Genomic DNA, 12194 nt, shown 5'->3' with positions numbered 1-12194 from the left:
TCTAAGTATCTGTAAGTTATATCTTATCCAGTGCTGTCTTCTGTTCAATGCAGAGCTCACTAGTTGTGAATGTTTATTTCCTACTCACTGAAATCTATGCATTTCATTCAGTTTCACTATAACATAGCAGCAGAACATCTTTTTTGCTCATCTTATGTTTGCTGTCATAAATCTTCCATTGCATTCCGCATAGTGAGCCTGCCCTGAGTGGAAGTAGAAAGGAATTTCTTTATTGAAGTTTTGTCTCTAGTCTAGGAATTTGGGCAATCTTCTAGGAAACTGCAAGCATGCATTCAGATTCTTGGAGGTACGTCTCTATTAACTCCAAGTGTACTAGTTATCTTCTTTTGGACTTTGCTAATCACTGAGTTAATCTGCAAATGTCGCAGAGGGAGATTCAATATTCTTTGCAGCCCTGAGTCAGTAATTTTTCAGGTGAGCCTGCTTAATGCTTAATTGCTTAGTGTGTCCTCTGTATTGATTTTCAGTGACGTTGCACTTTATGTTCAGTATGCAGGAGCACTGAATTGGCCTTCAAGATTCAAGATGCAATCAATAAAATAGGTGTGCTAATATACTCTGACTGTTCATCTACTTCTATCCCATAAAAGAATAAACAGCCTTTTGTAAGAAGCCTTGGCAGTTACTTCAGCCAATTTAAAATGCAGGTGCCTACTTCTTATATGCCAGAGTGTCTTGGCTTTGTGCTTATAGTAGACAGTTTGAATTTAAACCTGACAACAGGGGATGATCAGCAGGCTACATGAAACCCCATGTCTCCCACATCATATGCTTTATTAATACTTTGTATTTTAAATACTTAGGATTAAAAGTCGTTTAACAGAAACACTTTTGATTGAAGTTCATTTGTTTTCCCTGTTTGATTTTTTTGTTTCTTCAGTTCTGCTCTCCAGAAGTGAGGGAAGATTTCTCTGATACTGTTAGTTATTTCTTCCTGCTGTCTATAGGAATCAGTCTCTTAGAAAGTACAAACATTAAATTTTCCTTACTCATTCTCATTTCATTTGCTTACAAAGACATTGCTTCATAATATTTATATACTGAAGTGCAAAGAATAGTATTTTGGCAGGAAGTAGGAAGTTGTTAGGATCAATTCCTAAATTCTGTGGTTATTCCCGTGGTGAATCTAAATCACACTAGTATTTTAACAGTTAGATTTTTCTTCTAAAAATATTTCAAGCTTTTTTTTATAACTGCATCAAAATAAACACTTGACCATGTCCTTATGTATTGCTTCATTTGAAATATTGGCAGACTGCCTAGGTTTTTAAATTGTAGTTTGCTAGAAGTAGATTTAATTAACATTCTACTTTCAGAAAACACGACATACAGTGGAGGACGGGAAGGGGGTTGAAATTTTAGTTATGCTGTTCAACTGCGATTTCATGAAAATTAACTGTTTTGCAAACTCTACTTTTCGCAGTTCATAACAGATAATTGAGAATAGTTTTGAAGGAAGCGCGTGTAAACTGTAAAATAGAAAACTTTATAAACTATATGAAGTTCATAGTAATTTTGTATCTTTGATATATCCTTCAACACCTTCCACGTGTTCATCATCAATTTACAGGCTCTGTAACACTTTTGTTGTACCAACTTTGTGGGTGGTTCCTTCTGAGTGGTGTGGGGAAAGAGAGAAGAGTATCAGGAGGAAGGCAACTGTAGGTAAAATGGGAAATAGTTCTTACGTCTCTTCTTGGTTTTGATGTTACTGCACTCGGAGGGTGTAACTAACGGTATATTCTATGTGTCCATTTGGTCTTCATAAAGGGAAAAAATCACATCAACCTGTCTTACATCATGTTTGCATTGCTAAATGTACAATTCAATTCAGATGCTGCATAATATTTCAACGTAATTCAAGATAAGTAGTTGTGAAAACATTTGAGAACAAACGCTTCAATATGGAAAGCATTATATTCACCGTAAGTGAAGAAGGAATAAGCACATTGGAAAGTTGCTATATTTTGGTCAACCTTCTGTTTCTACAACTGTTACATTTTTTACATCTGCCCTCCGAAAATTTCGTAGGCAGTACTAAGTGTAACAGAGTCATAGAGTACAACACATTGTAGGGGTCCCAGAAGGACCATTGAGTCCAGCTCCTGGCTTCACACAGGACTACCCAAAAATCAGACCATATATCTGAGAGTGTTGTCCAAATGCTTTCTGAACTTCAGCACATAGGGCTGTGCCTACCGCCCTGTGGTGCAGCCCCTTTCCCTGACCCCCAGCTGCCCTCCCCTGACGCAGCTCCACGCCGTTCCCTGGGGCCCTGTTGCTGTCACACAGAGCAGAGCTCAGCGCTGCCCCTCCGCTCCCTGTGAGGAGCTGCAGCCGCCATCAGGCCTCCCCTCAGCTCCTCTGCTCTGCGCTGAGCACGCTGAGGGGCCGCAGCTGCTCTCATACATCTTCCCCTCTGGACCCTTCCCCATCTCTGTAGCCCTGGGTTGTCTTTGTTCATGATTCAGGTGCAAAAATCTTAAGGCTGGAGTGAAAACATGAAACACAACCTTTTTGGACAGCCTTGCTAAATTCCCATTAAAGAGGTGTGCACAAAACATAAAGTCTCCAACTCAGAAATTCCTTAAAATCCTGAGATGTGGAAAGATTGAAGGCTGTTAATTGGGAGGAGATATTGGCTTAGCATGAGGCACTAATCTCACCTCGTGTGCTCCCTTTTACTTCAACGAATGATAGTAATGAAAAATTACATGCCTTAATGAAACAAAAACAATCCCATCCCTATCCTGTCATTGGTGATATTTTCATTTTTCTTATCTGATATTTTCAGTGAGGGCTGGTTGGCTTGTTTTTTGTATCTGGGAGACCTTCAATTTTATCTGAATGAATATTCTCATGCCCTCTTGAAGGGAATAGAAGTAAGATACGACTGTGAAACACTAAATACATATAATATGCTGAGAGCAGTACTCAGCAGGAAGCTTTCTCTCATAGACTTTTATCCATCCCTTCTCATGTTTATGGTTGATTTTATTATTTTTTTTATCAGATATTTCTAATGCTGTTTCTGTTGTTGTTTTTCAAGAGGTTACGTGGAGTAGATGTTCCCATTTGTGTAATCACTGCATCTCTAGGGACATTTAGGCTCTATTCCAATTGCTTTTAATACTGAGCTCAAGAAGCAATGGAGTGCAGGTCTCTTGATAAAGCTACAAGGGCACATCAGTGAGCTTGAGTTGCAAATATTCGGAATATAAAATCTGGGTATGGTTCTGTGAATGGTATGTTCTGCATTTTACTGACATAGCAAGGCAGTAGCTGTTAAGTAGAACCATCTCCCTAGGTGTATAAGGATAGGGAGCTTGTAAGAAAAATGGGAAAGGCGTTTTTACTAGAGCCTACAGTGACAAGGTAACAGTTTTGGATTGGATAGGGAAGAAGTTTTTGACTATGGGAATGGTGAGTGAGGCATTGGCACAGGAAGCCCAAAGAAGCTGTGGTTGCTCCACACACCACCTGGAAGTGTTCAAGGCCAGGTTGGATGGGGCCCTGAGCAGTCTGAGTGATAGAAAGTTTACCTGCTCTATTAAGAGGCTGGAAACTAGATAGTCCTGAAGGTCTTTTCTGAGCAAAATCTTTCTGTGATTACATATTACATTTATATAATAAATGTAGTACAATTACAGTCAAAGCCTTTAAAATTTTCAATGTGTACTCAATGTGTCATAAATAAGGTCAGTGCTATTGTAGCTATTTATCTGGTGGTTAATTGGAGATTGGAGTTCAATATGTTCTCTTTCTTTTTTTTTTTTTTTTAAATGTGTATGCCTTTATATTTTCAGGGAGGGAAGTGAACACTTCCTAGCCATGTCTGCTTTGCTTTACTGCCTGTCAGATATGAACCAAGTTGCAGATTGTGAAAAGTGCTTTGAACAACACAGAGAGAGCAAGTGAAGGCTGAGAATCAGTACTCCATTTGATTTCTATTCTGTTCTATTTCACATCTGCTTAGCCCTATATTTAAAACTCCTTTGCCATTAGTAAACATTCTGTTTCACTGTTGTTTCATGGATTTTTAAGAACTATTTGCTACATACTGCTGTTCTTAATCTTCTAGGCTGTAGTATCCCCTGCAGTCATTCTTGGTCATATTGCCAAATCGAAACATCTAGGGACATTATGCCAAGAAGCTGACGTATCAAACTGCCGTTTATAAGACCATAATCTAGTGATGGAACTGCTGAAATGTGTATGCTAAAGCATTCTTCCAAAAAAGCGACAATCTGCGGAGTTAGATTACTTCTGGATCAAGGAGAGCTTTTTCTCTCATCTCTCTCTATATATATACTTAATTTAAGTCCATTTTCTAAGAGCTGAGTTGCTGTAGGTGGCTATATATACCTCTGAGTCAGCTTGGAATCTGTGCTGTCATCTTTTTATTCTTATTTTTATTATATTGAGAAAATACATTATGACACATCTGCCATTGGTTTATTGTAGAGCTCTTGCTACTATTATATTTGTGTCTCAGTTCAAATTTTTTGCCATCTCAAAGAGAGATATACTGAGAAGGTGGATGACACTGAATATCCAAGATACTACTGATGACCATAATTCCAAATGTTCTTGTCCTTGCCCAATGGAATCTAGACTGGTTAGAAGAAACCATGATCTTGGGCATAAAATCTTGTCTCAACAAACCAGCTATGATTTTGTGAAAACAATGTGCTGCTCAGAGGAAGAAATATGACTGGAACTTGAAATCAAACACCCAAAAAAATATTTGGAGGGGGAAGTAGTCCTTCAGATACTTCAGTTTTCTTTCCTTGTCCTAAAAGCTTTTGTCACTGATTTTTTTATATGTGGTAGTCCCTGTAATGTTTGTCCAAGACATCCATGGAGAGCTTTTCAGGAAAATAAGAGCTCTGTCATTATTACAGTGTTCCCTTTGCTAATTCTGATGTATGAGCTTAGGCATTCTATGCCATAGGACAGAAGAAAAAAGAAAGGAAAAAAAAAAAAAAAAGTTTAATTTGAGAGAAAAAGTGAAGAACATCTCTGTGACAATATATAGGATGCAGTGGAACAGTGGGTCAAACCCAACCAGCAATTGAGCAGCTATTTTCTTGCTTTGTGCCCCCTGGACAGAGCAGAAAATAGGAAGAGCTAAAGCAAGAAAACTTGTAAGTCAGAAAAATAAATGAAGGAAAGTAGAATGGAAAAGCAAGTGTTGCAAATACAGTCACTCAATACCTCCCACAAGCAGATGGATGCCCAGCCAGTCTCTAAGCAACAGCTGCCTTAGAGGACGAAAACCCAATCTCCTTCTTCCTTTACCTCAGTTCTTCTTGCTGGGCACATTGCATAGTATGGGGTGTCCCTTTGGCCAGTTTGGGTCAGCTGTCCTGTCTCCTACTTTCTGCATACATCCAGCTTACATGCAGGAATGTGGAGGGAAGAAAAAGCCTTGATACTGTGTGAGTGCAGCAAAAGAAAAAGAAAAAAAGTTTGTGTTCTCAATACTGTTTAAACCACCATTCCAAAACACAGTGGACTACTATGAAGACTGTTAACTCCATCCTGTCCAGATACAGTACCAGGAGGATGCAAGAAATTGTGCAGACGTAATCTGTATTTTGAAAATGCTTGTATTTTAGTACACAAGCCTGTCTCTGAGCTCACAGACTTACTACATCCATGACTAGAGACAGAGATAATAACCTCTTAAGATTCCTCTTCCATCAGCCTCTTGTCTCCAGCAAAATTTAATATTTTGAAATCTTTCTGAATGGGGAAAGGAGAAATTAATAGCAGTAGTCTATTCTTAATTAATATTTAAAAACCTCTGCATAAAGAGGCAAAATAGTTTATAAAAACTTAATTGTTATTATGTAAATCACTCCCCTCTCAGAAGAAATTAGGCAGCAAGGGTACATAACTAGGAAATTACTGCTACATAAATATCATTTTTCCTTTGCTCTCTTGAAGTTATTAGAGTCTGATCTACTTAACATTTTTGCCATCTATTATAACTATAGGACTCACTGTTTAAAATAAACTTTTGAATTTAATAAAAATGTAAGCAAATCATTCGTAACTAATGACAACATTGTAACTTGTTTAGATCATACTTGATTTATCTGTAGGTAAAAGTATATATTTATGTGGTTTGTTTTAGAACATTGTGTCAAAATCATAAATAGTGCACTTGTTTTTTTCATATTATGCATGTTAATTATTGATCACCTGATTAAACTTGCTTCTCAAAAATGCCTGGTAGCAAATTCTGATCCTAATAGGTAATTCTTAGATGAAATGCCAAAGATCATGCTGTATTAACATTATTTATGTTGTAAATACTGCAATTTATAGTACAAGTACTCAGATGTATCTCAGCTGTAATTCAATTTTGCTGGTGCTGTCTTTTCCTGTAAGCACATTTAAATTGTGCTGTAGGCCTTTGGCTCGTATCAGCTAAAACCCATGACTGGAGTACAATTTTGTACTCATCTGAAAAGTATGTGTTTTTCTAAAGGTTTTGGTATGAGAAGTGGCATGTGCAGTTATGCTGCATATGTTCCCACATTATGATATGCTGAACCTGTTGGCCAATTTCAATCAGATATAGCAGAGAGTTGGCAATCTCAGCAGCAATTATGTTCTTAGACTTGTAAAAAACTGGGTACTGGAGAGAGGAGAAAGGCTGCAAAATAAACACAGCAGTTACTTATCCTGCTTGGCTTGCTGTGAGTTAATCTCAGTGTGCACAGCCACAGCACGATTCTTCTCACCCATACACTGAGAGAGAGTGAGCAAACCTGCTGCAGGCATTTTGGGCAGACACAGGACCAGAGCACAATGGGTAGAAACAACTGGTTGGGGGAATGAGGCTGTAGGCCAGTGGGGCTTAATGATGAATAAGAAAAGTTCTTAATGTGTTGAAGATGAAAATGGATGACACGTTAGAAACCCAGCTTCATTAATTCCAATACTGACCAAATCTGACCAAATACATTCTTTCATTAAGTAAAAAGTAGTACTTGACACTGATGCGTAGCAGAAGAAGTATATAATTTAACACTGAAAAAGAAGAAACTTAATTTCTTTTTTGTTTGTTTGTTTGTTTGTTTTTGTTTTTAGGCCAGACCTGTTTGATTGGAATGCTGTTGCTTCTCAGCAGTCACCTGTGAAACGATTAGACCATGCGTTTAACATAGCCAGGCAACACCTGGGCATAGAGAAGCTCCTTGATCCTGAAGGTCAGTACAAAATGTTCTTTAAGTGGATTATCAATTTTTCATGCATTTGCTTGTAAATCAGCTTTATTTCTTCACACAAATATTTGATATTTTGCAAGATTAAATCATAAACTGAATACAATTTTTTAAAATATACTTTGGTGTTTATTTTGCACTGCTTTAACATAGCATAAGCACTCTCTATTTGTGCAAGCTCTAAAGCAATTTTTTGAGTCTGCAGTTGGTGTACATGTTGATATCAAGGTATCTTGAAAAGAATCTGATTGCTGTTTCAGTAATTAGAGCATGCAGATCGTATCTTCTGTAGACTCAAACTCTGGATACTTGTATCTAGACATATAAGAATTTTATCTTAATTAATTTTAGCTCCTGATAGTAGATAAAACTTTTTGCTTGAATATTATCTTTACCTAGGCTTGTATTATTTTTCATCAGTGATGATAATGAGAATCAGCTTAACTCAGTCAGAAGTGGCAGGAAAATCCTCTCTATGTTCTCTGCTTCCTTATACGGTCATGTTTGAAAAAGTACTCGTTGGTCGTCATCTGTTGTACTTTCTTTTTATGCTCTTATATATATCAATATCATCTTTTTCCATACTGTGATCTGATTTTTTTCATTCAATTTCCTACAGTTTCCCTATTAAGCCACTAGTTAATCTAGTTTTTAACATTCGTGGTATTAGTCCTTAGTGGTCTACCTCACAGTGAACTTCTGATATAACAAAAGAGAATTTAACTAAATGTATAACTTGGTCTAAAATCTAGCATTGAATCTCCTAGTGTTTAAATATAGTTGAGTTTGTCTCAAGATTAAACAATAACTTTGTATCCTTTGTATTTACATAAGATAAATATAAGGAGAAATCTATCTGTGTACATAGAAAAAAGAAAACCAACCCTATTAGAAGTGATGGCTTAATTTAAGACAGTGGTATTTTGCACTGTGTGGAATTAAGAGTAGCATCTTAAGCAAAACTCACAATTGGAGCAGCTAGTAAGATTTGAGAGTCAATGATGAGAGCATGTCCTGTGTGCTGTCAAATAGTTCCACTTAAAAAAATATAGTTTATAAACTCCGGATGAGATTGAAGTTCAAAAATCGGCTGCACAGTGGAATAGATAGAGTAGCAGTAATTGGTTGAACATCTTAAAACAGTTTAATGAAGAAATTATTTTCTGGATGCAGAAATTACTTTCAATTAGTGCACATTTTATTCTGCTTTGGCAAAGATAGCTGCAGTTGTTTAGCCAACAGCTGAAAAACTCTTAAACATTGGTTGTTTTCCAAATGCCTGCTGTAATTATTTGCTATTCAAATCTGTAAATTGTGGTGCTTGCCACCTATTTTTTTCATTCCAAATTGAAAAATAAAAAATAAAATAAAGCAAGCCTTTGAAAAACAACAGTTAATTCTGTATCTACTTGAAAATCCCTGAGAATCTGTGCAACTGTAACAGTTTTGTTCAGCAGTACCTTATGTTTATCAGTCTTTTAAAAAATACCCAAAATTGTTTCTAGACTAAAAAATAGAATTACTGGTGCACCAGCCAGGGGAAAATCTTTTTTTTTTTTTTTTAAGATTCCAGCGTACTGCTTATGTAACTTTAAATTGTGTATATATGTCAGGACTCCTAATTTGAGATTAAAATATCTTTAATAGCAGATTGTGTGACAATGTTTTGTTCTCTATTGGCTTCCTAAAGGCTGAAATGCATTTTTATTTATAAGTTTTAATTTAGAGCTTCTATGTGCTTGCTGGAATTACTAATTCATTATTTTCTAGGTGTAGAAATCACTTCTAATTAAACTTTTTTTTTTTTTTTTTTTTTTTTTTTTTCTGGATTGGCAAGGGTATGTGCAGTTTTTTAGTCAAGCACTGAAAAACTCTTTCATGGTGATGGCTTAAGAAAGTTCAACCAGTATTAGTAAGAGCGGAAGGAGACTTTGCAGTTGGTGAACCTTTATTTTGACATAACTTAATATTTGTCAAAGCATCACACATGAGTGTTTGTGAACACTTAAAAAAAATAAATAAATAAAAATCTTCATTCACAGACTTTGAGAATCTTCAAAGCTGCAATTCAGTAAGCCCTGATCTTTGGTAGGTTCTACTCATATGGTAATCAAGAAGAAAGGTGTCTGGTTTGTGTTTTTTGTTTTTCATTTTTATTTTTATTTTTTTAAAGTTTCTGATGATTTACAGACACATCCCCAAACCAATGATTAAGGATTACCAATGACTAGCAATTACATTTTGTAAAGTAAATATTTTTATTTGATCAAGGATTGATTTTCTGGATTATAAATGAAGTTGTAGGTTTTTTTCTGAGGTTGCTGATATTCTAAGCCCACCCCATAAGAAGCTGTCTGTTTGTTTCTGAGGCTGTTGATGTTTTAAGTCTTTCTCATGAGCAGCTATTAGAACATTTCAGAATTTTATTTCCATTTTGAATACATTAATAGATGAGATACGGACCACTTTTTAAGTAAGAATTTCTATATTTTGCATCATACGGAGTTCATAGTTCTTGCTGTTTTCCTCACATGTATTAACTCGTAGGAACATTTCTTCTGTTCAATTGAAATGGTAGGCCATGCTTTAAATAACACTTTCTACATCAGCTGTGTATTTTAAAGTGGGAAGCCTACTTAGTTTTTAAGCATTTTAACTACAATACTCATTTGTAGTTATACTGAGGATGCACATCTTAAAATATGGAGCAGAGTAAAATATTTCTTCTACCCTTTCATCTTTATAATAAATTCTTACTTATATACATATCCTTAAAGTAGTTTGATAAAATTGGAATGTTGACATTATATCATGTCTATGAAGTTTTATAATGTCTTCACAGTTTATATAACATTGCCTTAATAACTTCCTCTTAAAAATAGCAAGCTGTATATTTCATCTAAATAAAATTAATATTCAGTTAATCAGAATCTTTTCTTACAACTATCTGAAGTTACTGGTTGATGCCAATTCCAAAAATAGGCTACGTATCCAGCATGCAATAAATCCTATGGAGTTATTCTGCAGTCAGAATTTTCGTAGTACTGGGGAAGAGGAGCAAACAAACTTGTCTAAAAGAATAAGATATGTAGTTAGGAACTTTATTCAGACAATTTATAGGAATGCTGGCCCCATTCCAGAGCAAAAAAAAAATTAAAGATACTTTAACTGTCAATGTGGGTGGGTTGGTATTGTTTTTTTCTGATGTATAAAAGGCATATAGGGACAGGTTTTCTTCCTCTTCTGTTATGGATAAGCTATGAAGAAATCAACTCTTTCTTCTTGACTGAGTCTTTGTTCATTATGTTTGGTGCTCACTAGGGAAGTGAGGAAAGATAAAAAGCAGAGAGGGAAGGTGTGAAGGAAAGTAATGGAACATAGAAAGTGTTATTTAGAAGACTTAATGAAGGTCTATACACAAGAGGGCAGGATTTGAAAGGACTAATATTTCTGCAAATTGAACTTCCGAGGTCAGAGTGTACCTACATAACTCAGAGTGGCCTTTTGTTGTAAGACATTTATGATGATGCAGCTGAGATGATTAAAATCTTGATAATGCTCTCTGTGACCCTTTCAAAGGAGAAGAAAAAAAAAAGTGTTATTTCATTTTGGTTACTCAGAATCTGTATTTGTGGGCATTCAGTTATCTCTCATTCAACTCAAAATACCTTGCAACAAACATTGTCAGAAACAGGTTGTTTTAAAACAGTGATTTCTGTTCAAATGTGGATGACAAATGGAAAAACAGCAATGCCAAAATTACTCTCAATACTGCTAAGGAAAATAAGTTTTTTCACAGCTGACTGATGACTGTTATGGGATTTGCAATATAAGTTACAGTTGCTGATTTTTTGAGAAGATTTCAGTGGATCATTTGCAATGTAAATAACAGATTGTTAGTCACAGACTGTTCTCAAAGTATTTTAGATATAAGGTTCTGTTAACATTTTTCTTTTATGGTTTGGAAACTGGAAAAGCAATGTCTTCAGCTCCCTATGTTTTTCTCTCATTATTCTAAATTATTGTTAATTATGAGAAATAAGAGGGACGGTGATATTTGCTGTCTTTGCTGATATGAGTTTACTTGGGCTAATATTAGAAAAAGACAAAATATCTTAAGCAAATGAACTAAAGGATGATAACATCAGTAATTATAACTCATACATGGAAGTTTTAATAGCTTTGATCAAGCTGTTAAGATTAATTTGTACCTTTTAATAATGTCTAATTACCTGGAGTTTTCTCTTTTAGTAGTTAACTGTTTATTCATGATCGTTTTCTCTGATTGCAGTTTTGGAGGGGCTCAATTCTTATATCCGTCTATGAACTTCAGAAAATACACTAAGGGTTTTTGCTTACTGTCTCTCCAGTATGCCCTTTTTCAAGTAATACTGTTATATTACAGTGACCCATTATGTGTGTCACAGAGGAATTTCACTATAGGCTAATAGAGACTCCAGTATCTCAGGTTAATAAAAAGGATTCATATTCCATGTTCTGTGCTTTCTTTGTATTTCTGAACTTGCATAGGTTTGTGAAATGTGTTTTCAGATGCCACAGGAATGAGGAAAACCTTGAATATTATCATTTCCTCCATTCATGAGTTTTATTTTTTTAAGTGTATACTAGCAGAAAGAATAAGTGTAACTATTTTTTAAGTGTAATTCAGTAAGCATTTTTCTCTTTGCACTACCTTATATATTGGGGTGAAAAATAGCTCTGGTGTTAGTTTTGTCAGAGAGGAAAGCTTTTCTTTTTCTTAAGCATCTTTTCAAATACACTCAAGTACAATAAAGGACAAGTAAACAACTTGTGTAGTAATTTGATGGTCTTGGTTTTATACCGAACTTTACCATTGGTCTTAAATAGTTGTTCTTCTGGCACATAATCTCAATATTCAAGTGAGTTCCAGGAAGTTAAGGCAAATATTCAGAT

General features: G+C 35.4%; 1 protein-coding gene across 1 annotated transcript in view; it reads left to right on the top strand.

The window, feature by feature from the left end:
• Positions 1 to 12194, top strand: part of DMD (dystrophin) — a gene marked incomplete at both ends in the record, with an annotated part of 1041552 nt that overhangs the window by 284041 nt on the left and 745317 nt on the right. Inside the window, one exon of the mRNA XM_079549062.1 lies at positions 7126 to 7244. Within this exon, the coding sequence (XP_079405188.1) occupies positions 7126 to 7244 (119 nt within the window). The remainder of the gene's footprint in view (positions 1 to 7125; positions 7245 to 12194) is intronic.

This window comes from Tetrao urogallus (genome assembly GCF_951394365.1).
Source record: "Tetrao urogallus genome assembly, chromosome: 1".
In the NCBI taxonomy this organism is placed as follows: Eukaryota; Metazoa; Chordata; class Aves; order Galliformes; family Phasianidae; genus Tetrao; species Tetrao urogallus.
Note: the sequence above shows the minus strand (reverse complement) of the source record. Positions and strands in the feature narration are given on the sequence as shown.